The 25,873-nt window shown below is 49.4% G+C and overlaps 1 protein-coding gene across 1 annotated transcript in view; it reads right to left on the bottom strand.

Moving 5' to 3' along the window:
• LOC119954158 (Down syndrome cell adhesion molecule-like protein 1 homolog) overlaps window positions 1-25,873 on the bottom strand; it is a 636,717-nt gene that overhangs the window by 142,892 nt on the left and 467,952 nt on the right. Inside the window, exon 16 of the mRNA XM_038779115.1 lies at window positions 1,011-1,081. Within this exon, the coding sequence (XP_038635043.1) occupies window positions 1,011-1,081 (71 nt within the window). The remainder of the gene's footprint in view (window positions 1-1,010; window positions 1,082-25,873) is intronic.

Genomic DNA, 25,873 nt, shown 5'->3' on the forward strand with positions numbered 1-25,873 from the left:
CAAGATGCCAGAATACAAACTTTACCAGTTTCTCATCGAGCAGTTCCTATTTTCCTTCACTTTCCTGTAAATTGGCCTGGATTGTGTGTATGTGTGTGTGAACAGAATTGGGCTTGAATAGGGGCAGCAGGGTAGCATGGTGGTTAGCATAAATGCTTCACAGCTCCAGGGTCCCAGGTTCGATTCCCGACTGGGTCACTGTCTGTGTGGAGTCTGCACAACCTCCCCCTGTGTGCGTGGGTTTCCTCCGGGTGCTCCGGTTTCCTCCCACAGTCCAAAGATGTGCGGGTTAGGTGGATTGGCCATGCTAAATTGCCCGTAGTGTCCTAATAAAAGTAAGGTTAAGGGGGGGGGGGGTTGTTGGGTTACGGGTATAGGGTGGATACGTGGGTTTGAGTAGGGTGATCATGGCTCGGCGCAACATTGAGGGCCGAAGGGCCTGTTCTGTGCTGTACCGTTCTATGTTCTATGTTCTATGACCGGTTATGTTGGAGACAGACAATGATTAGGCTCACAATGGTGAGTCACGGTACAATTTTGTACCAACATGTCTGTACCTTCAGGAGAGGGAGTGAAAGCTACCAGGCAAACCAAAATAAACTTGAAACTGTCCAGCCTTGAATTGAGGATGACCATGAAATCCCGAGCTCTTCCTGATCCTGACTGCCTTCTCAGTTCTGACCTCAGCTGAATTGGAAACGACAGCTGAGCTTGGGGACAGGCTCGGCTGAAGCATCCCACGGTTGGATAGTCAGCTGACCCTCTTACGTGCGTTGGCTGATACACGCAGGAGAGGGAGTCATCCTGCAAGGCGCCAGAGGAGTGCAAACAGAACGGTATCCACAAAAGGGAGGCAATCACCCTTCGGAAGGGAAAGTTTGGAAAATTCAGGAAGAATTTTGAAACAAACAAATCCCAGGACGTTATTAGAGGCATCCTGCACAAGGGAGTAAAATACAGAAATGATCTGAATGTTTAGGGTCCTTGGAATGGAAAAGGAGTAATGTTACCTTCCAGGTAACCCTGATGCTCTGAGATGTAACGGGCTGTAATATGACATCTATCGGAGGTCCATCTGGAGCTGAAAGAGAGAAAATAAGGTTTTGACGTTAAGTGTGGAGACTGCGCACTCTAACGGTGTCGTAGAATTAGTTCTAATATAAATTTAATGACAAAAAAACTTTTTTTCATCACTATTATCCTTTTTTTTAGCTGACTAAAGCAATGTTGGCCACCTGCAAGTCCCAAAAACAGCTTGGATTATTTTCATTTCATGGGCCTCGAGGACATGTCATTTATATGCCTGACACCACAGGGAGCCATTCTGCCCATCAGGTTTGCGCCCCCCCCGTTCTGCAACAACAATTAATCTGGTCCCAGTCGCCCCACCCTTTTGCCACATCCCTGCGACTTTTTTTCCTTCTGCTTCTCATTCAATATCCTTTGGAAAGCCACCCTCAGGCAGTGTATTCCGGATCGTAACCACTGCTTGTGTTAAGAAGCATTGCTTTCCTCATGTTTCCTTTTGGCCCTTTTGCCAGTCACCTTCAATCCACGCCCTCTGATTCCCAACACTCTCACCAATGGGAACGGTTTCTCTCGGCCGGCTCTGCCTGGAGTCCTCATGATTTTGAACACTTCCATCGAATCTGCCTGCAACCTTCCCTACCTAAGGGGGACAGCCCAGTTTCTTCAATCTTATCATTTCATCAGCCACAGAAATTGTTTTTACCTTTGACTTTCAAACCACAACATTCACAGTGGAAAATCATAGGTTGTCTGTTTAGTTCAGCGGATGCAAAAGCTTAGGCAATGAGATCAAGGGTCTCCCGTGTGCACTTGAAGCATACGGGGTACCTTGCTAGGGTTCAAGACTCAGGTGGTCTACCAATTGGAGCGTCAGTAGTGTTCGCACTCCTGACTCCAAGTCTGAAGGTTCACGTCCCGCCACAGGACTTGAACACACGATCATGGCTGGACCTTGATGGAGTGCTGCACTATCTAGAGCGCTGTCTTTCCAATGAGGTGTTGAACTCACATCTACCTGCTGAGGTGAAGGGGAAAGATCTAAAAGAACTATCCCATTATTGCAGGAATGCATGGCGCACTCCTGATGTCCTGGCCAACATTTGGGCGGCACGGTACCAAAGTGGTTACCACTGTTGCTTCACAGCACCAGGGTCCCAGTATCGATTCCCAGCTTGGGTCACTGTCTGTGTGGAGTCTGCACGTTGTCCCCGTGTTGGCGTGGGTTTCCTCCGGGAGCTCCGGTTTCCTACCACAGTCCCGAAAGATGTGCTTGTTAGGTGAATTGGACATTCTGAATTCTCCCTCTGTGTACCCAATCAGGCGCCGGAGTGTGGCGACTAGGGGATTTTCACAGTAACTTCATTGCAGTGTTAATGTATGCCTACTTGTGACACTAATAAAGATTATTATTATTCCTCAAGCAGATCAGTAAAAGAGATGATCAACTCATTTATCTTAACTTGGATCTGCATTTGCTGACACGACAATCCACAAGACACCGATGTTCCCTAGCGGAGGGAAGCGCTGGGTGGGAGCGCTCTGAGCGCCAGGCGGGCCGCGGAGCGGAGGCGATTGACCGAGAAGCGGACGTCAGAACATCTTCGCTCCCCCCTCTCCCCCCCAGCTGGCGGAGTCTTTATAATTATTTTTGCATTAGCTATGAGGAGCGGTTGAATAAACTCGGTTTGTTCTCACTGGAAGGACGGAGGTTGAGGGGCGACCTGATAGAGGTCTACAAAATTATGAGGGGCATAGACAGAGCGGATAGTCAGAGGCTTTTTCCCAGGGTAGAGGGGTCAATTACTAGGGGACATAGGTTTAAGGTGCGAGGGGCAAGGATTAGAGGAGATGTATGAGGCAAGTTTTTTCCACAGAGGGTAGTGGGTGCCTGGAACTCGCTGCTGGAGGAGCAGGGACGATGGTGACATTTGAGGGGCATCTTGACAAATACATGAATAGGATGGGAATAGAGGGATACGGACTCAGGAAGTGTAGAGGATTTTAGTTTAGACGGGCAGCATGGCCGGCGCAGGCTTGGAGGGCCGAAAGGCCTGTTCCTGTGCTGTACTTTTCTTTATTCTTTGTACAACACTTCAGGAGTACATTGTTAACTGTTTGTTAAGTACTTTGGAATATCCTGAAGTCATGAAAGTTTCTTTGTAGATGCATATTCTTTCCTTCTTTTAACCCAATCTCTGGACCTTCAGTTTTATCTATTCGGAACGAATCCGATTCTAATTGCTGCTGACTTTTATTTCCAAATTTTTATCATTCTTAATTCTTGGAAGACATTTTATTCCTCAATTTACTTTTCGCTGCCTTTAAGGTTTCCAAAATTGACCTGACTTATTTTGGAAATCCCACTGACAGCGGTGGGACCAGAGGATCCCGGTGCTGGCCAACGGTGGGTCCCCTCCCGCCGCTGGGAAGCACATCGCGGGAAGGCCTGAGAATCTCGCCCATGGAACAGACCAAATGGACAGAAATCCTAAACTGGTGCTCATCGACAGACGAGACGAGATTCATTAGTTTCAACTTTAACATCGGTGTCTTGTGGATTACTCACCACATCTTCCCGAATCTCATGTCATTACCCAAATTTTGTGTTAAACGGAAACAAAATTAGTTCTAATTTTAATTTAATGACAAAAGCACAAGAGTTTTAGTCCATCACTACACTCCTTATTTTGGCCAACTAAAGCAACTCTGACCATCTGTAAGTCAGAAAGACTTGGACCATTTGAGTGTCATGCGCCTTCTGAACATGTCATTTGTCTGTCTGACTTTTTTTTTTTAAATAATTTTTATTGAAATTTTTCGATACAAACATTTACCCCTACTACATTTTAAATTATAACACAACAAATCCCCCCTGGAAAATCCTCCCCACGCCCTCCCCCGCGCGCACCCCCCCTCCCTCCCCCCCCCCCCCCCCCCCCCGCGCTATCAGTCTAGCAACCAAACCGTTTTTCCCTTTCTGCCGATGGCCTCGGGCAGTCATTGCCCGCGACCCCCCGCTGACGTGCTCCCTTCGTTGCTATCCCCCCCCCTCCCTTCCCCCCCCCCCCCCCCTTTCTCCCCGGGTTGCTGCTGTTTCGGCCTCCAGTTCCTATCTCTGATCCAGAAAGTCAAGGAAGGGCTGCCACCGCCGGAAGAACCCCTGTACCGACCCTCTCAGGGCGAATTTGATTCTTTCCAATTGGATGAAGCTTGCCATGTCGTTTAACCAGGTGTTAACACTTGGTGGCCTTGTGTCCCTCCACTGAATCAAGATCCTTCTCCGAGCTACCAAGGACGCAAAGGCCAATATTCCGGCCTCCCTTGTCTCCTGTACTCCTGGCTCCACCCCAACCCCAAAAATCGCTAGCCCCCACCCTGGTTTGACCCTGGTTCCCACCACTCTCGATACCGTCCCCGCCACCCCCTCCCAGAACTCTTCCAGTGCCGGACACATCCAGAACATATGTACATGGTTCGCAGGGCTTCCCGAACACCTAACACACCTGTCCTCACCCCCGAAGAACCGACTCATCCTAGTCCCCGTCATATGGGCTCTGTGCAGCACCTTAAATTGGATGAGGCCCAACCTTGCGCACGACGACGACGAATTGACCCTCTCTAGGGCATCCGCCCATGTCCCATCTTCTATCTGCTCTCCCAGCTCCGCTTCCCACTTGTCTTTCAGCTCCTCTATCGGTACCTCCTCCACCTCCTGCATTATTTTGTAGATGTCCGAGACCTTCCCTTCTCCGACCCAGACCCCTGACAGCACCCTATCACTCGCCCCTCTATCGGGAAGCAAGGGAAATCCTTCCACCTGTCGTCTGGCAAATGCCTTGACCTGCAGGTATCTAAACGTGTTCCCCGGGGGGAGCTCAAATTTCTCCTCCAGCTCTCCCAGGCTCGCAAACCTCCCCTCTATGAACATGTCCCTCAGTTGCCTGATGCCCGCCCTGTGCCAGCTCTGGAATCCCCCGCCAGTGTTCCCCGGGACAAATCTGTGGTTCCCCCTCAGTGGCGCCGCCATCAGACCCCCCACTTCCCCCCTGTGTCGCCTCCACTGCCCCCAGATTTTAAGGGTGGCCGCCACTACCGGACTCGTGGTATACCTTGTGGGGGGGAGCGGCCATGGTGCCGTTACTAGCGCCCCCAGGCTTGTATTGCCGCAGGACGCCCTCTCCATACGTTTCCAAGCTGCCCCCTCCCCCTCCATCACCCACTTGCGCACCATCGATGCGTTCGCCGCCCAGTAGTATCCGGAAAGATTGGGTAGCGCTAATCCTCCACTGTCCCTACTCCGTTCCAAGAAAATCCTTCTCACTCTAGGGGTGCCATGTGCCCACACATAGCCCATAATGCTGCTAGTTACCTTCTTGAAGAAGGCCCTGGGGAGGAAGATGGGCAAGCACTGGAACAGAAACAAGAACCTCGGGAGGACCGTCATTTTGACTGACTGCACCCTCCCTGCTAGTGACAGCGGTACCATGTCCCACCTCTTGAACTCCTCCTCCATCTGCTCCACCAGCCTTGAAAAGTTCAGCTTGTGGAAGGTCCCCCAGTTCCTTGCCACCTGCACCCCCAAGTACCTGAAGCTCTTTACTGCTCTCTTAAAGGGGAGCCGCCCAATTCCCTCCCCCTGATCTCCCGGGTGTATCACAAAGACCTCACTTTTACCCACATTTAATTTATATCCCGAAAAATCCCCAAACTCCGCTAGTATTTCCATTACCTCCGGCATTCCCCCTTCCGGGTCCGCCACATATAACAAATCATCCGCATAGAGTGATACCCGATGTTCCTCCCCTCCCCTTGTCAGTCCTCTCCACCCCCCTGAACCCCTCAGTGCCATCGCCAACGGTTCGATCGCTAATGCAAATAGTAAGGGGGATAGGGGGCATCCCTGCCTGGTACCTCGATGGAGCCCAAAATACTCCGACCTCCTCCCGTTTGTAACCACACTCGCCATCGGGGCCGAATACAGCAGCTTCACCCACTTGATAAATCCCTCCCCAAACCCAAACCGTTCCAGCGTCTCCCACAGGTATTCCCACTCCACCCTATCGAATGCCTTCTCCGCATCCAGTGCTACCACTATCTCAGCCTCCCCCTCCACTGCTGGCATCATAATCACATTCAACAGTCTCCGGACATTTGTGTTAAGTTGGCGTCCCTTCACGAACCCCGTCTGGTCCTCATGGATTACCCCTGGCACACAATCCTCTATTCTGGTTGCCAGGACCTTTGCCAACAGTTTGGCATCTACATTCAAGAGGGAGATGGGCCTGTAGGACCCGCACTGTACAGGGTCTTTGTCCCGCTTCAGGATCAAGGAGATCAGGGCCTGTGACATTTTCGGGGGCAGAGCCCCCCCCTCTCGCGCCTCATTGAAGGCTCGCACCAGCACTGGACCCACCAAGTCCACATACTTCTTATAAAATTCCACCGGGAACCCATCCGGCCCCGGCGCCTTCCCCGCCTGCATCTGGCCTATCCCTTTAACTAGTTCCTGCAGCTCTATCGGCGCCCCCAGCCCCTCCACCCGTTCCTCCTGGACCTTTGGGAACCTCAATCTATCGAGGAAGTTCTCCATTCCCCCCCTCCTCCTGGGCGTCTCAGACCGGTACAATTCCCTGTAGAAATCCCTGAAGACCCCGTTCACCTCTTGCCCCTTCTGCACTACGTTCCCTCCCTTCTCTCTCACTCCCCCAATCTCTCTGGCTGCATCTCGCTTGCGCAGCTGGTGTGCTAGCATCCTGCTCGCCTTTTCCCCGTACTCATAGACCGTGCCCTGTGCCCTTCTCCATTGCGTCTCCGCCTTCCTAGTGGTCAGTAGGTCAAACTGGGCCTGTAAACTGCGCCGCTCCCTCAACAGCCCCTCCTCTGGTGTCTCCGCATATCTCCTGTCCACTTCTATAAGTTCCCCCACCAGTCTCTCCCTCTCCTGCCTCTCCTTCCTTTCTCTGTGTGCCCTTATGGAGATCAGCTCTCCTCTGATCACTGCTTTCAGGGCCTCCCAGACTACCCCCACCTTCACCTCGCCCGTGTCGTTCGTGCCCAGATATCTCTCAATGCCCTTCCGGACCCTTCCGCACACCTCATCGTCCGCCAGCAGCCCCACATCCAGGCGCCACAACGGGCGCTGGTCCCGTGCTTCCCCCAGTTCTACCTCTACCCAGTGTGGTGCATGGTCCGAAATCACAATGGCCGAGTACTCCGTGTCCTGCACTCTCGAAATCAGCCCCCTGCTCAGTACAAAAAAGTCTATTCTGGAGTACACCCTGTGGACGTGGGAGAAAAAAGAATACTCCCTCGCCCTTGGCCTGCCAAATCTCCAAGGGTCTACCCCCCCCATCTGCTCCATGAACCCCCTTAGCACCTCTGCCGCTGCCGGCCTCCTATTCGTCCTGGAACTCGATCTGTCCAGCCCAGGGTCGAGCACTGTGTTGAAGTCCCCCCCCATGATCAGGCCTCCTGCCTCCAGACCCGGAATGAGGCCCAACAGGCGCCTCATAAAACCCGCGTCATCCCAATTCGGGGCATATACATTTACCAGCACCACATTCTCTCCCTGCAGCCTACCCTTCACCATCACGTACCTACCCTCCTTATCTGCTACCACCTGCGCCGCCACGAACGACACCCTCTTTCCCACCAAAATCGCCACCCCCCGGTTCTTTGCGTCCAAGTCTGAGTGGAACACCTGTCCCACCCACCCCCTTCTCAGGCGCACCTGGTCTACTACTCTCAAGTGAGTCTCCTGCAACATTGCCACATCCGCCTGCAGTCCCTTTAGGTGTGAAAAAACCCTTGATCTCTTGACCGGTCCGTTCAGCCCCCTCACATTCCAAGTAATCAACCGGGTCGCGGAGCGACCCATCCCTTTCCCCTGTCTATTAGCCATGTCCTGTCCCCTGTTCGCCCCGGGTCGACCCTCCCCTTCTGACCCGTTCCCCATGGCGATGGCCCCCCCCCCCTCTCTCCTCCCGTTCTTCCCTTCCCGTCCTCGGCCTTTCCAGCAGCAACCCGGTATCCCCCCCTAACCCCCCTTCCCCCCCCCCCCCCCCCCCCCCCCCCCCCCTGGCTAGGACCCCTCCTAGCCGCGGTGTATCCACCATCGTACTCCCGAGTCAGCTGGTTTTCGCTGACCCGGCTGCCCCTGCCACACTCCGACTCCTCCCGATGTGGGGGGGCAGGGGCCTCCCCCCCCCCCCTTGCCATCCCTCTCTGACCCCGCTTCAGCGCGGGAAAAGCCGCCATTGCTGGCCACACCCCACTCTTCTCTCCTCCCCCTTCCTCCGTCCCGCGCGCGGGAAACAGGGGAAGCCCGCGCTTTCGCCCGGCCACACCCTACCCCGCCATCTTCAATTCCACCCCCGTCCCCATCCACGCCGATAAAAAAGCCCCCTTAAAACAAGAGGAAGAAAAAAGAGAAAAAGAAAACACGCATACCCAACTTGCTCCCCCCCCGTCCCGCCTCCCCAACTTAACAATATAACAATATAAATAACAAATCGCAAATAAATACATAAATACATAACTATGCCTGCATAACTAAATAACTAAATAACTACCCAATAATAACGTACTTAACCATCACCCTCCATCGAACAGAACAGTAACCATAACCCTTAAAGAACAGATCCAAAAACAGTAAAAAAGCCCCCCCTACAACAACAATAATTAAGGGAAGTTGGCAACGGGAAGAGACACACAAAAAGGAACAAAGAAACCCCCCATAACACAAGTTTCAAAGAAACCAAACGATCCATCAACTTTAACCAAGTTCCGACCTGGCCTAAGAAAGACATGGGCCACTTGATCAGTCAAGGGTACTCGGGCGGCCTCGACCGCCGGCGTTCCCAAGTTCTAGTTCAGGTCCAGCTTTTCCTCCCGAACAAAAGTCCATGCCTCCTCTGGGGTCTCAAAGTAATGGTGCTGGTCCTTGTAGGTGACCCACAAGCGCGCTGGCTGCAGCATTCCGAACTTGATCCTCTTTGCGTGCAGCACCGCCTTCGTCCGGTTAAACCGGGCCCGCCGCTTTGCCACCTCCGCACTCCAGTCCTGATATATCCGCACCGTCGAATTCTCCCATTTGCTGCTTTTCTCCCTCTTGGCCCACCTCAGCACTTTCTCCCGATCACAGAGACGCTGGAACCGCACCAGCACCGCCCTCGGGGGCTCGTTCGCCCTGGGCCGCCTAGCCATGACCCGGTATGCTTCTTCCAGCTCCAGGGGCAATGGACCGGCCCCCTCTCCCATCAGGGAGCTCAGCATCTCCGCTACATATTTCGGGAGATCAGGCCCCTCCAGGCCTTCTGCTAGGCCCAGGATCCTCAAGTTCTTCCGCCTCATTCGCGTGTCCAGCTCCTCAAAGCGGCTCTGCCATTTCAGGTGGAGTGCCTCGTGCACCTCCACCTTTCCCACGAGGACCGTGGCCTCCTCCTCCCTTGCAGTCATCTCCTGCTGCAGCTCTCTTATCGATGCCTCTTGGGTCGCCTGGGCACCCATCAGCCTTGTGGTCGTCGCGTTCATGGACTCTAAGAGTTCCACTTTCAGCTCCATAAAACACCGGAGGAGAGCGGCCTGCTGCTCCTCCGCCCATTTTCTCCAATCTTCTAGTGCGCCACCGGCCGCCATTTTGGTCCTCTTCCCCCGCTTTTTTTGGGGAGCTGCTGCCGCTTTTTTTGTCGCCCCACTCCGAGTACCGACCATAAAGTTGGTCTCACTCTCCTCAGGGAGCCTTCCCCCACCGGGATTCGTCTTTACAGTACCGTCGGGGCCCTCCAATCGGCCTTAAACACCTTTGTCGCAGGAGCTGCCAAACGTGCGACTTAGCTGGTCATAGCCGCAACCGGAAGTCATCTCTGTCTGACTTTTTGATTAATTAATAATCTTTATTGTTACAAGTAGGCTTACATTAACTCGGCAATGAAGTTACTGGGAAAATCCCCTAGTCGCCACATTCCGGCACGTGTTCGGGTACACAGAGGTAGAATTCAGAATGTACAAATGACCTAACAGCACGTCTTCCGGGACTTGTGGGAGGAAACTGGAGCCCCCGGAGGAAACCCACCCAGGCGGCGGAGAATGTGCAGACTCTGCACAGACAGTGACCCAAGCTGGGGATCGAACCTGGGACCCTGGCGTCGTGAAGCAACTGTGCTAACCACTATGCTACTGTGCTACCTGACACCAGATTCCTGAAGCAATTGCCCCATTTGGAACACTGTCACAGCAGGAGAACAGCAGGAATGTCCACAGAGCATCCATGAAGGGATCAAACATGCTCGCTGACCCACGCGAGACCCAGACTTGACTGAACAAAATGGAGAAGTCTCATTTGAGATGGCACTGAACGCTTCAGCAAGAAGGAGGTAGCAGCGCAGTGGCATTGTCACTGCACTAATAATCCAGAGACCCGAGGCAATCCTCTGGGGACCCGGGTTTGAGTCCCACCAGGGCAGATGGTGAAACTTGAGTTCAATAAAAATCTAGAATTAACAGTCTAACGATGACCATGAAACCATTGCCGATTGTCGCAACATCCATCTGGTTCCCTAATGTCCTTAGAAACATAGAAACATAGAACATAGAACATACAGTGCAGAAGGAGGCCATTCGGCCCATCGAGTCTGCACCGACCCACTTAAGCCCTCACTTCCACCCTATCCCCGTAACCCACTAACCCCTCCAAACCTTTTTGGTCACTAAGGGCAATTTATCATGGCCAATCCACCTAACCTGCACGTCTTTGAACTGTGGGAGGAAACTGGAGCACCCGGAGGAAACCCACGCAGACACGGGGAGAACGTGCAGACTCCGCACAGACAGTGACCCAGCAGGGAATCGAACCTGGGACCCTGGCGCTGTGAAGCCACAGTGCTAAGCACTTGTGCTACCATGCTGCCTTGAGGGAAGGAAACCTGTCATCCTTACCTGGTCTGGCCTACATGTGACCCCAGACACACAACAATGTGGTTGACTCCTTAAATGGGCCCTCAAGGATAATTAGGGATGAGCAATAAATGCTGGCCCAGCCAGTGACGCCCACATCCCATGTATGAATTTTTAAAAAAGAAGCGGCAGAGGCAAAGTTAGGCACTAGTGGGTGTGCAAACCTCCAGACAATCCGTTAAGCATCATCATGTACAGATCGTGCATTGGATTTATCTCAGAAGCCATCAAAGAGGAAGCAAACCGTCCTGAGGGGCTTCTTCAATAAATCAGTTTGGGCATCACAGGCTCGGCCAGTATTTATTTCCCATCCCTGGCCCATGCCCTTGAAGTAACATTTTAAGAGTCAGCTCATTCACTTTGCTGTGGGTCTGGAGTAACATGTAGGCCAGACCAGGAGAGGACGGCAGATCTCTTTCCAGATGGGTTTGTACAAAAGTAGCATGGTCATCATTAGACTTTTAATTCCAGATTTTTATTGAATTTAAATATCGTCATCTGCAATTGGTGGTGGGATTCAAACACAGGTCCCAGACCATCACCCTGAGTCTCTGGATTACTAGTTCAGTGATAATATCATGACACCACCACCTACTTAAGAAGAAAGTGACTCACTGAGCATTATTGAGACCGCACTTCCCAGAGCCCAGCATTTAAAGGTCTCAATAAGTCCTCTGTGTAATATTTGTACACTACCCATGGGTACAGACAACCAATCAGTGAAAAACCATTAGGAATATTAGGAACACGAAACAGGCCTTTGGACCTGCTCTGCCATACAAATAAATCATCATTTATCTGTAACTCAACTCCACTATTCCACCTTTGCTCTGTATCTCGCAATACTCTTACTCAACAGAAAACACATCAATCTCAACCCCGCAAGTTTCAATTGTCCACAGCTTTTTCAGAGAGAATGCCCGTTTTCCGCTACCCTTTACGTCGAAGGCAATCAACAGAGAACTCAAACAGCAGCAAAGGTGAATACGTTGAAAGAAGGGAGGACTTGCAATTCTATCAAACCTTTCACTTCCCAAAGTGTGTTCATTGCCGAGGAAATACTTGGAAGTTACAGGGCTGGATTCACCGTTTTTTTTTTAAATTTAGAAGACCCAATTTTTTTTTTTCCCAATTAAGGGGCAGTTTAGCTTGGCCAATCCACCTACCCTGCACATCTTTGGGTTGTCATAGAACAGTACAGCACAGAACAGGCCCTTCGGCCCTCGATGTTGTGCCGAGCAATGATCACCCTACTCAAACCCACGTATCCACCCTATACCCGTAACCCAACAACTCCCCCCCTTAACCTTACTTTTTTTTTAGGACACTACGGGCAATTTAGCATGGCCAATCCACCTAACCCGCACATCTTTGGACTGTGGGAGGAAACCGGAGCACCCGGAGGAAACCCACGCACACACGGGGAGGACGTGCAGACTCCGCACAGACAGTGACCCAGCCGGGAATCGAACCTGGGACCCTGGAGCTGTGAAGCATTTATGCTAACCACCATGCTACCGTGCTGGTTGTGGGGGTGAAACCCACGCAGACACGGGGAGAATGTGCAAACCCCACACGGACAGTGACCCAGGGCCGGGATTCAAACCCGCGTCCTCAGTGCCACAGTCCCAGTGCTATCCACTGCGCCACATGCCACCCTCACCGTTTTTGAGACTAAGTGTGGAGGATCTGTGCCGTTTTGCATCAAAAGCGTCGCCGCCGACCCCTCACCAATCCTGTGACCGGTGAGGGGCAGGGGCTCCCGGTGAGGGGCAGGGGGTCCCGGTGAGGGGCAGGGTCTCCCGGTGAGGGGCAGGGGCTCCCGGTGAGGGGCTAGCAGTTACGCCAAGTAAATCTCCCATCTCCCAGATATAAACGGCCGGAGAATGGCCGGGTCCGTGGCCGCACAAGGGCATGGCGACGATCTGGATCGGTCGCACCGTAAAAAAATGGCGCCAGCCATGCGCGGACCCGACCTGCCAGATAGTGTCCCCCTGGCCAACCCCACGAGTCCCCCAGCCCTCGCAGAAGTCTCCCCCGTCAGCCCGCAGCCGCCACGCTGTGTCCCCAACCGCTCAGACCACACGTCAACCGCGCCATTCGGAACTCGGCCCATTAGGGGCGGAGCACCGGGGATGGCCTTCAGGTGACGTGTTAATGCCGCTCCAACGGCGTGCGGCACGTGCCGCAATGACGTAATGTTCGGAGGGTTAGGAGGATACAAACCCTGCGTCAAACCAGCAGCCCCCCCCCCCCCCCCAATTTTGGCATCAGAAGGGATTCTCCGCCCAATTGCCGAATATGAAATCGGCGCCGGGGGACGGTGAATCTCGCCCACATACACTGACAGTTGTAGGAAAATCATTGACCACATCAATGCCCCTGAAACACTGATGGAAAATGAGCAGTTCGTTTTGGTGATGCTGGTTCAGGGATAAGTGGTGGCAAGGACACTGACCCTCAATAAAAGGCGTGTGATTTGTACGTCCACCTGAAGAGGCTCCTCCGTTTTAACATCATACCAGAACATGTAACATCCAGGTCAAGGTGCCATTCTGTTACAGAGCCCCAGCAGTGAATAGGGTCACCTGACTATTCTACTTTTCCACACGGCAGGTAGAAACAATGAGGGGTGCCCGTGGATTGGGGGAGGGGTGAAGTGGCCCTGGGTGAATGCACCCATTCACACCACGTCTGCTGAGAGTAGAATCAGACTCCGCTGTCTAGCTTCCACAGTTGAATAGCTTGCTTGTACATTCAATCATGAAACCTTTTGTAAAGAACTATGGAGAGGATACCAGAGAGATACCAGCATCCAACGAACTGAGCTCAAAGAGGGTCAACATCTTCAAGGCAGCAAGAGAAGAAAGGAAAGAAAAATTGGAGACCATATTATAAAAGCAGACGAGTACATTCTTAAATTGATTGAAATTATTTGGCTTTGATAATATGGGAGAACAGAGACAAAGGCAACTAAGCTTGCAGGTGGAATAAAGGATTGTTTAACAGGAGGTGTATCTATACAATTTGGACTGCGGCATTCATCCATGATCCAATTTTAACAGTAGTGCTTCTATTCCACATTGCGGTTTTATGGAATATACTTGTTGTTCACAGTTCAACACCTGCTGCTTTGTAACATCACTGATGGATATCCTCGACCAAATAACAAGAGTTCTCACAGCCACCAAACTATTGTCGATGAACAGGAGAACCAAGCAAACTATTAAACTAGTCCCTTGTGAACACAGCCACAGCAACAAGAAGAATCAAAGCTTCATAAAACCAGTTTTGACATCAACATGTGGATGGATGGGGATCAGACAAAAGCCTACAGTTTCAAATCCTGTTCCAGGAGTGTATTGTCAAATGTGCTACCCTTTGGATGACATGCTGATCTAGACATTACAAGTCACCCTGGGTAGCGTCCTTCCTCTGGGTGAGAAATTTTGGGATCGAGGCCCACCCCAGGACCAGATGGCCGAAAGAAGGGGCGTTCACAATGTTGCCAAACAGGTTGAGTGTCAGCTTGCAAAACCCTTCGAATACACGAGCGGTAAAAGCAGGAGACGTTCCTGGTCAGCCATGCTTGAGCGTAGTGGTGCCCCCAAGCTATAAGCCTCTGGCGACAGGCGAGTGACCTGTCCCAGAAAAAACAGTATGGGAAGCACTGGAATTCTGCCTGAATCACTAGATGGGGGAAGAGAAACAATAAACAATAAGTGGTCCTGTATTATTCCCAACCAACCATCTCTGCTTTGACCAAGAGTCATCCAGACTCGAAAAGTTAGCTCTCTTCTCTCTCCACAGATGCTGTCAGACCTGCTGCGATTGTCCAGCATTTTCTGTTTTTGTTTCATTTCTGAACTATCATCAGTAGAATAGAGCATCTGTGACCCAGAGATTTGGTTAGGCTTTACATACCTGCCTGACTTTATCTCTGACAAGTCCACCTCACTCTCAGTTCTATTTTTTGGACGACTCTAAACATTTTTTAAAAGTTGGTGCTTTTGTTTTGAAGCTCAGCACCCTATTCCCCAATTGGCACAGTGGGTTAGTGATCTGGAAGTAAAAATGGACAGGGAAAGAGCTCAGACTGTGTATTTAGCTCTCCTTTTGGTGACGGGGAACTTGACCTCCTAAAGCAGAATGGTTGAGATATGGCACTCAGTATCTGGAGCACTATTAGTGCAAAGGTTTGATGAGAGTTGAACGATAATTATAATTGATGAGACTTCCAAAAATATAACCATTGCCGTCACAGAGAAATCTATTTCTTTAAGACAATAGTTTACTAAATCAGCACATATTTATCCAGTATGGATTTATTATAAACTAGTCCCTGTAATTCCAGAAATGTTAAGTGAACCTGACCACATCTTTAAATGGCAAACAGCTCTCAACAAGGACACATTCAGGCACATTTCCCCAGATGCTTATTCAGTACCAAGGAGAGCTCCCTGCTGTCGAAATGGGAACCAAGACCTTTCTGTTGCCAATCCTGTTTACAGCTGATTGAACAAAGCCTAATTCAGACTATGTATGTAGACTGTTTCAACTAACTAGGTTTAGAGAAGAGCAGGATGCACAATCTCAGGTTTTGTAGAGGCAAAACTAGGCTAGAAGTTAGGAATTCCTGTGTTTCCCAGAGAATTGTGGAACAGGCTTGTGCAATGAACAGATTCCTTCAAGCAGGAGCTAGATTTCTTTCTAGAAGAGGCAGAGATCACCTTGAAAATGTGATGGTTGCTGTATCTTTAGGCTAACAATACAAAATAAATAGATTACAGATGCATGTGGCTTCAAAGCAACATTAACAGTGGTTTATTAAACAGGTCTTCACTGTACAAGGGCTGGTACTCGACTGGGGTGAAATGCCTATGAAGTAGCCAATGACATTACGCCTATCTTGTGATTCAGTTCATAGAGAGACATTGCACACAACTACAATAGCCTACATTTTAAAAAAAATTTAGTGTACCCAATTATTTTTTTCTAATTAAGGAGAAATTTAGCATGGCAAATCCACCTATCCTGCACATCTTTTGGGTTGTGGGGGCGAATCCCACGCAAACACGGGGAGAATGTGCAAACTCCACACGGGCAGAGACCCAGAGCCGGGATCGAACCTGGGACCTCGGCGCCGTAAGGCTGCAGGGCTAACCCACTGCGCCACGGTGCTGCCCCGACAATAGCCTACATATGGGCGGCACGGTGGCACAGTGGTTAGCACTGCTGCCTCACAGCTCCAGGGGGCCAGGTTCAATTCCAGCCTTGGATGACTGTGCGGAGTTTGCACTTTCTCCCCGTGTCTGTGTGGGTTTCCTCCGGGTGCTCCGGTTTCCTCCCACAGTCCAAAGATGTGCAGGCTAGGTGGATTGGCCATGCTAAATTGCCCCTAAGTGTCCAAAACATTTAGGTGGGGTTACTGGGTTACAAGCATAGGGTGGAGGTATAGGCTTAAACTTAAGTAGGCTGCTCTTTCCAAGGTTCAGTGTTGACTCCTTCTGCACTGTAGGGAATCTATGATCTCGATATAACATCCCTCCCCCTTTACTTCTAAGGTTCAACACAACTAATAAATAGTATTTCAACATAGTCATTCACATATATGCAGAAGCACAGACATCAAATTATTACATTGCAATAACACAAGTCAATAAGATAGATGGTCAGGTGGGAGTCTATTTCTCACTGGTTGCTACGCACTTCTGGAATTTTGTTATTTTCAATCTTCTCAATTCCCGTACCAGCCTCCCCAAACAGGCACCGGAATGTGGCAACCAGGGGCTTTTCACAGTAACTTCATTGAAGCCTACTTGTGACAATAAGCAATTATTATCATTAGGTTTATTTTCAAGTTCTCCAGTAGATGTCTCTTCCATTGAAGGCATTACAGTCTCTTTTTTCCAAGGGTAGACTAGCAGTAGCAGGTACTTCTTCTGCAATCTCTGCTTCTGTAGATGGACTAGAAGTCACACAGTCAGATGGAACGGAGACCGTGACATCTTGAGGCAGTTCTGGCACTGACGCACTAATGCGTGATGACAGAAATTGACCTGCATGGCACCTCCATGGGGGGGAAGAAGAAGGAAAGAAGAGCAATAGTAATAGGGGATTTATTATAGAGCTGAGCTGACAGGCGTTTCTGCGACCAAAGACATGACTCCAGGATGGTGTGTTGCCTGATGGTGCCAGGTCAGCAATGTCACATAATTGCTGCAGGGCATCCTAAAGGGGGAGGGTGAAAAGTCAAAGGGCTTGGTATATGTTGCTACCAATAATATAGATAGAATGTAGGATGAGGTCTTGCATCAAGAATTCAGGGAGCTAGGCAGTAGGTTAAAAAGCAGGACCTCTAAGGTTGTACTCTCTGGATTACACCCGGTACCTCGTGCTAGCACATATAGAAATAGGAAAATAGGGCAGCTGAATGTATGGCTCAAGAGTTGATGCAGGAGAGAGGGTTTTAGATTCTTGGATCACTGGGACCAATTTTAAGGAAGGTGGGTCATGTACATAGAACATAGAACAGTACAGCACAGAACAGGCCCTTCGGCCCTCAATGTTGTGCTGAGCATTGTCCAAAACCAAGATCAAGCTGTCCCACTCCCTGTCATTCTGGTGTGCTCCATGTTCCTATCCAATAACCGCTTGAAAGTTCCTAAAGTGTCCGACTCCACTATCACAGCAGGAAGTCCATTCCACACCCTAACCACTCTCTGAGTAAAGAACCTACCTCGGACATCCCTCCTATATCTCCCACCCCGAACCTTATAGTTATGCCCCCTTGTAACAGCTACATCACCCGAGGAAATAGTCTCTGAACGTCCACTCTATCACCCTCATCATCTTATAAACCTCTATTAAGTCGCCTCTCATCCTCCTCCGCTCCAATGAGAAAAGCCCTAGCTCCCTCAACCTTTCCTCATAAGACCTATCCTGCAAACCAGGCAGCAGCCTGGTAAATCTCCTTTGCACCCATTCCAATGCTTCCACATCCTTCCTATAGTGAGGTGACCAGAACTGCACACAATACTCCAAATGTGGTCTCACCAGGGCCTGATGGGATCTACCCCAGTATACTGAAGGAGGCTAGAGAGGAAATTGCTGAGGCCTTGACAGAAATCTTTGGATCCTCACTGTCTTCAGGTGGTGTCCCGGAGGACTGGAGAATAGCCAATGTTGTTCCTTTGTTTAAGAAGGGTAGCAAAGATAATTCATGGAACTACAGGCCGGTGAGCCTTACGTCAGTGGTAGGGAAATTACTGGAGAGAATTCTCCAAGACAGGATCTACTCCCATTTGGAAGCAAATGGACGTATTAGTGAGAGGCAGCATGGTTTTGTGAAGGGGAGATTGTGTCTCACTAACTTAATAGAGTTTTGTGAAGAGGTCACAGAGATGATTGATGCAGGTAGGGCAGTGGATGTTGTCTATATGGACTTCAGTAAGGCCTTTGACAAGGTCCCCCATGGTAGACTGGTACAAAAGGTGAAGTCACACGGGATCAGGGGTGAGCTGGCAAGGTGCATACAGAACTGGCTAGGTCATAGAAGACAGAGAGTAGCAATGGAAGGGTGCTTTTCTAATTGGAGGGCTGTGACTAGTGGTGTTCCGCAGGGATCAGAGCTGGGACCTTTGCTGTTCGTCGTATATATAAATGATTTGGAGGAAAATGTAGCTGGTCTGATTAGTAAGTTTGCAGATGACACAAAGATTGGTGGAACTGCAGATAGCGATGAGGACTGTCAGAGGATACAGCAGGATTTAGATCGTTTGGAGACTTGGGCGGAGAGATGGCAGCTGGAGTTTAATCCGGCCAAATGTGAGGTAATGCATTTTGGAAGGTCTACTGCAGGTAGGGAATACACAGTGAATGGTAGAACCCTCAAGAGTATTGAAAGTCAGAAAGATCTAGGAGTACAGGTCCACGAGTCACTGAAAAGGGCAACACAGGTGGAGAAGGTAGACAAGAAGGCATACGGCATTCCTGCCTTCATTGGCCAGGGCATTGAGTATAGGAATTGGCAAGTCATGTTGCAGCTGTATAGAACCTTAGTTAGGCCACACTTGGGAGTACAGTGTTTAATTCTGGTCGCCACACTACCAGAAGGATGTGGAGGCTTTAGAGCAGGTGCAGAAGAGATTTACCAGGATGTTGCCTGGTATGGAGGGCATTAGCTATGAGGGGCGGTTGTATAAACTCGGTTTGTTCTCACTGGAACGATGGAGGTTGAGGGGTGACCTGATAGAGGTCTACAAAATTATGAGGGGCGCAGACAGAGTGGGTAGTCAGAAGCTTTTCCCCGGGTAGAGGGGGCAATTACTAGGGGGCATAGGTTTAAGGTGTGAGGGGCAAGGTTTAGATATGATGTACGAGGCAAGTTTTTTACACAGAGGGTAGTGAGTGCCTGGAACTCGCTGCCGGAGGAGGTGGTGGAAGCAGGGACGATAGTGACATTTAAGGGGCATCTTGACAAATACATGAATAGGATGCGAATAGAGGGATACGGACCCAGGAAGTGTAGAAGATTTTAGTTTAGATGGGCAGCATGGTCGACACAGGCTTGGAGGGCCAAAGGGCCTGTTCCTGTGCTGTACGTTTCTTTGTTCTTTGTTCTTTGTATGTACAGCTGCAGCATAATCCCGCGGCTCTTAAACTAAATCCCCCTGTTAATAAACGCTAACACACTATAGGCCTTCTTCACGGCTCTATCCACTTGAGTGGCAACCTTCAGAGATCTGCGGACATGAACGCCAAGATCTCTCTGTTCCTCCACATTCCTCAGAACACTGCCGTCAACTCTGTAATCCGCATTCAAATTTTTTCTACCAAAATGAATCACCTTGCACTTATCAGGGTTAAACTCCATCTGCCATTTTTCAGCCTAGGTCTGCATCCTATCAATGTCTCTTTGCAGCCTACAACAGCCCTCCACCTTATCCACTACTCCACCAATCTTAGTGTCATCAGCAAATTTACTTACCCATCCTTCAGTCCCCTCCTCCAAGTCATTGATAAAAATCACAAATAGCAGAGGACCCAGCACTGATCCCTGTGGTACACCGCTGGTAACTGGCCTCCAGCCTGAAAATTTTCCATCCACCACCACCCTCTGTCTTCTATGTGATAGCCAGTTACTTATCCAATCAGCCAAATTTCCCTCTATCCCACACCTCCTTACTTTCTTCATGAGCCGACCATGGGGAACCTTATCAAACGCCTTACTGAAATCCATGTATACGACATCAACTGCTCTACCTTCATCTACACACTTAGTTACCTCCTCAAAGAATTCAATTAAATTTGTGAGGCAAGACTTACCCTTCACGAATCCGTGTTGACTATCCCGGATTAAGCTGCATCTTTCCAAATGGTCATAAATCCTATCCTTCAGGACCTTTTCCATTAACTTACCAACCACCAAAGTAAGACTAACTGGCCAATAATTACCAGGGTCATTCCTATTCCCTGTCTTGAACAGAGAAACAACATTTGCCACTCTCCAGTCCTCTGGCACTATCCCCGTGGACAGTGAGGACCCAAAGATCAAAGCCAAAGGCTCTGCAATCTCATCCATTGCCTCCCAAAGAATCCTTGGATATATCCCATCTGGCCCAGGGGACTTGTCGACCCTCAGGTTTTTCAAAATTGCTAACACATCCTTCCTCATAACATCTACCTCCTCCAGCCTACCCGCCTGTATCACACTCTCATCCTCAAAAACATGGCTCCTCTCCTTGGTGAACACTGAAAAGGGACAAGAGGGATGGTCTGGACTTGAATCACATTGGGAATAACATCCTTTCGGGTAGGTTTTGTCAGTGCTGCTGGGCGGAGCTTAAACTAGTTTGGAGGGGGCAAGGGACACAGAGTATTAGTAAAATAGGGACACATCACACTAGAAAGTAAGCAAGTCAGAGTGAGTTCAGCTTTGTTGAATGTCAGGAGAGTAAGACAAGGCTTGGTGGTCTTTACTTTAATGCTAGGAGTGTAATCGGCAAGACTAATGAGTTAACGGTGTTGATTGACACATGGAATTGTGACATTGTTGCCATCACAGAGACATGGTTAAAGGGAAGGGCAGGACTGGTATTAGGGTCCTAGGATATAGGATCTTTAGGTCGGACAGAGGAGAGTGTAAATGGGAGGCGGAATTTCCTTATTAAGGAATCAATTACTGCAATGAGGAGAGATGATGTCTTGGAATTGTCTTCAATTGAGGCTTTATGGGTGGAACGCAAGGATGCAAGGGGGCCAGCCACGTTACTGGGAGTGTATTATAGGCCCCAAAGGAGTCAGTGGGAAATAGAGGAACAGATAAGTAGAGAATTTACTGACGTGTGTAAGAATAATAATCGGATAATTATAACAGGAGATTTCAACTTCCCCAGCATAAATTGGGATAGTCGTAGTGTAAAGGGTCTGAGGGGGCAAACATCTTGAATGTATTCAGGGTATTTTTGTATCAATATGTAGAATGCCCAACCAGAGGTGGAACAGTGCTGGATCTGGTTCTGGGGAACGAAGCTGGACAGGTGTTCAATGTGGCAGAGGGGGAGCATTTCAGTGACAGCGACCACAACACGGCTCAATTCAAGTTTGTTATAGACAAGGAAAAAGATGACCTGCAAAAGACAATTTTGGATTGGGGCAAGACAGATTTGACTAAAATAAGGCAGGATTTGGCCAAAGATGACTGGGAACAGCTTCTTGCGGGAAGATCTATGACGGGCAGTGGAGAGCATTCAAAAAGGAAATAGGGAGAGTACAGGTCCAACCTGTTCCCTATGGGGGGAAATATGGCAGCAATAAGTTCAGGGAGCCCTGGATGTCTAGGATAATCTCGGAATGAATAAGGAGGAAGAAAAAGGCTTTTAGCTAGTTCAAAGGGAGGAAATCAACTGGCGCCCTAGAGGAATATAGGAAGTCCAAGAGGGAACATAAGAACACAATTAGAAGAGCGAACAGGGATGTGGAAAAGGACTTGCGAAAAAGATTAAGGAGAACACTAAGATATTTTATATGTACATTAAAGGGAAGGGGTTAACCAGGGAAAGAGTAGCCCATTACAGACCTAGGGGGAAATCTGTGTGTGAAGCTACAGGACATTGCTAGGGTGTTCAGTGAATACTTCTCATCAGTCTTTACTCAGGAGATGGAGGACATAGGTACATAACTCATGAAATGGGACTGTGGGGACCTTGAGAAGTTTGAAATAGGATATGAGGAGATATTGGAGGCTTTGAAAATAGACAAATCCCCAGGTCCAGATGAATTGCATCCCAGGCTGCTGTGAGAGACAAGGCTGGAGCTCTGGCACAAGTTTTTTAATTCTTCTCTGGTCACGGGGGGGAAGTGTCAGAGGACTGGGGAACAGCGAATGCTGTTTCACTTTTCAAGACGTGTGGTAGAGATAAACCAGGGAATTATAGACCGGTGAGTCTCGTGTCAGTGATAGGGAAAGAAACAATTGGCAACATTTCTGAAGGAGAGAATTAAATTCCACTTGAAAAGGGTTGATTCGGGATGGTCAGTATGGCTTTGTCAGAGGGAGATCATGCCCCACAAATTTGGCAGAATTTTTTGATAAAGTGACTGTGTGTGGATGAGGAAAGTGCAGTTGATGTAGTTTATATACATTTTAGCAAAACCTTTGACAAGGTCCCACATGAGAGACTGATTGAGATGGTTGAAGCACAAACTTGTCAAGATGGATCCGAAACTGGCTTAGCAAAGGGACTTGGGAGTCCTTGTTCACGATTCTCTTAAGGTTAACGTGCGGGCTCAGTCGGCAGTTAAGAAGGCAAATGCAATGTTAGCATTCATGTCAAGAGGGCTAGAATACAAGACCAGGGAGGTACTTCTGAGGCTGTATAAGGCTCTGGTCAGACCCCATTTGGAGTACTGTGAGCAGTTCTGGGCCACAGTATCTAAGGAAGGATGTGCTGGCCTTGGAAAGGCCTCCAGAGGAGGTTCACAAGAATGATCCCTGGAATGAAGAACTTGTCATGTGAGGAACGGTGGAGGACTCTGGGTCTGTACTTGGAGTTTAGAAGGATGAGGGGGGATCTTATTGAAACTTACAGGATACTGCGAGGCCTGGATAGAGTGGACGTGGAGAGGATGTTACTACTTGTAGGAGAAACTAGAACCAGAGGACACCATCTCAGACTAAAGGGACGATCCTTTAAAACAGAGGTGAGGAGGAATTTCTTCAGCCATAGAGTGGTGAATCTGTGGAACTCTTTGCCACAGAACGCTGTGGAGGCCAAATCACTGAGTGTCTTTAAGACAGAGATAGATAGGTTCTTGATTAATAAGGGGACCAGGGGTTATGGGGAGAAGGCAGGAGAATGGGGATGAGAAAATATCAACCATGATTGAATGGCGGACCAGACTCGATGGGCCGAGTGGCCTAATTCTGCTCCTATGTCTTATGATCTGATGGCCTTATAATAATAAGACACAAAGTGTGGTGAGAGAAGACTGTTTTGAGTAACTGGATGCCAATGTCCAATGGCATACCACAGGGATCAGTGTTTCATCTCTTATTGTTTGTTATGTATATAAATAATATAGACGAGAATGTGGGGGGGGGGGGGGGGGGGGGGGGGGGATGATAAGTAAGTTTGCAGACAACACCAAGGTTGGTAGGGTGGTTAACAATGAAGAAGAGGATGGTAGTTTACAGCACAATATAGATGGTTTGTTCAGATGGGCAGAGCAATGGCAGACGATACTTATCCCGGATAAGTGTGAGGTGATGCACTTTGGAGGAAGAAACAGAGCCAAGGAGTATGTCATGAATGGCAGGACACTAGGAAGCTCAGAGGAACAGATGGATCTTGGGGTACTTGTTCATAGATCCCTGAAGGCGGCAGAACAGGTGAACAGGGTAGTCAAGAAGGCATTTGGGACACTTGCCCTTATCAATCATGGCACAGAATATAAGAGCAAGGAGGTTATGTTGGAGCTGTACAGAATGTTGGTTAGGCCACAGCTGGAGTACTGTGTGCAGTTCTGGTCACCTCACTGTAGGAAGGAGGTGATTACCCTGGAGGAAGTACAGAGGAGATTCACCAGGATGTTGCCGGGGATGGAGCATCTGACTATAAGGAGAGACTGAACAGGTTTGGGTTGTTTTCTAAGAGCGGATACGATTGAGGTGTACATGATGGTGAAGGGTTTGGACAGGGTAAATCGGAAACAGGTGTTCCCTTTGTTGAGGGGTCATAGTTTTAGGATGAAGGGGCAGGAGATTTCGAGGGAATTTGAGAAAAATAAATTTCACTCAAGAGGGTGGTAAGAATCTGGAATGCACTGCCTGGGAAGGTAGTGGAGGCTGGAAACCTCACAACCTTTAAAAGCACATGGAGGATCAATTGAAATGCCATCACATTCAACGATATGGGATAAGTGCTGGAAAGTGGGATTAGCGGGAGATTAGGAGTAGTTATTGTCGGTGCAGACTTGATGGGCCAAAGGGCCTTTCTGAGCTGTACGACTCTATGACTCTAAACCTTTTGGCTGAACCAATCGTGGATGGGTGATAAGGTGCTGACTTTATATGTTGAATTCCCCATATTTTTAAGTAGTCTGCAAGCTGTTGGGCTGCAAACTGTGGCCTGTTATCGCTCACAATCTGCTCTGGTTTTCCAAATATCGCAAAGATCTCGTCGGGTTTCTCAATGGTTTATTCTGCAGTGGTTGACTTCATTAACGCCAATTCAGGCCATGAGCATGTGCCCCTCAAATGGACCAATAAAGTCAACGGGCAGACGTTGCCACAGCATTTAGGCCACCCCATGGATGCAATGGGGACAACGGTGGTGCGTTCCTTACCCGCGCACATAACTGGCACAGTCATGTTCTATCTTCTATTTGAGCATCAATTCCTGGGCACCAAATGTAGCTTTGTGCGAACTCTTTCATTCGCACAATGCCTGGGTGTCCTTCATGTAACTGTTCCAATACACTTTGTCACAAATTCAGAGGAATAATTTCTCTCCTTCCCCATAACAGACATCCAGCATGTGCTGTAAACTCGAATCTCCTGGAAGTGTACAGTTTTAATTCAGAATGTTTTCCTGCTATCCTCCCCATTAATGCAGTTTCCAGTACCTTAGCCCTCAAAATAACTGGGGCCGGATTCTCCGATCTCCGATGCCAAAATCGCGTTCAGTGATCCGACGGAGAATACCTTTTTACGACCAATTCGGGGGCGGTGCCGCTTTCGCGATGCTCCGCCCACTCCAAAGCAGTGTATTCGCAGAGTATTGAGGGGGGCACTATTTTGCAGGCTGAGTTCGGGAGCGGCCGCCGCCATGTTGCACAGTGTGGCCGCTGCCGTGCGCAAGCGCAGCCACGGACCCGGCAATTCTCCGGGCCGTATCGACAGCTAGAGCTAGCCCTCAGTCAAACGGAGGATCGATGCCCATTTTGCGCCGAATTTTCAGGCATAAAACGCCACTGTTCCCACGCCAGAGTGGGGATATAGCCTCAAAATCGAAGAATCCAACCCGTGGAATGTCTTCGGACTTGAGCTGCAGTACTGGGACACTCCGATCAGTGCACAATAAAAAATACTATCACGACTAGACCAGCTGGTAAAGGTTAGCATGATAATGCACCCGCATTGGCATGATTTTCTGACTGATGATATTTGATCGCACAGGAATGTGCAGATAGTATCAAAGACCATCTTTGGAGCCTTCTTGCAGGAATGAAGGAATACCTTTATGTGACCCCTTAAATAGTTGTTAATGGCCTGTGGTCTATCAGCAATGTGAAGTGAAGAACATACAAGTATTGGTGAAATTTCCCTACATCAAATATAATCCTCAATTCATCCTTCTCCAACTGAGCGTAGTTAGATTGTGCACTT

Source organism: Scyliorhinus canicula, chromosome 19 (genome assembly GCF_902713615.1).
Source record: "Scyliorhinus canicula chromosome 19, sScyCan1.1, whole genome shotgun sequence".
NCBI classification, from domain to species: domain Eukaryota; kingdom Metazoa; phylum Chordata; class Chondrichthyes; order Carcharhiniformes; family Scyliorhinidae; genus Scyliorhinus; species Scyliorhinus canicula.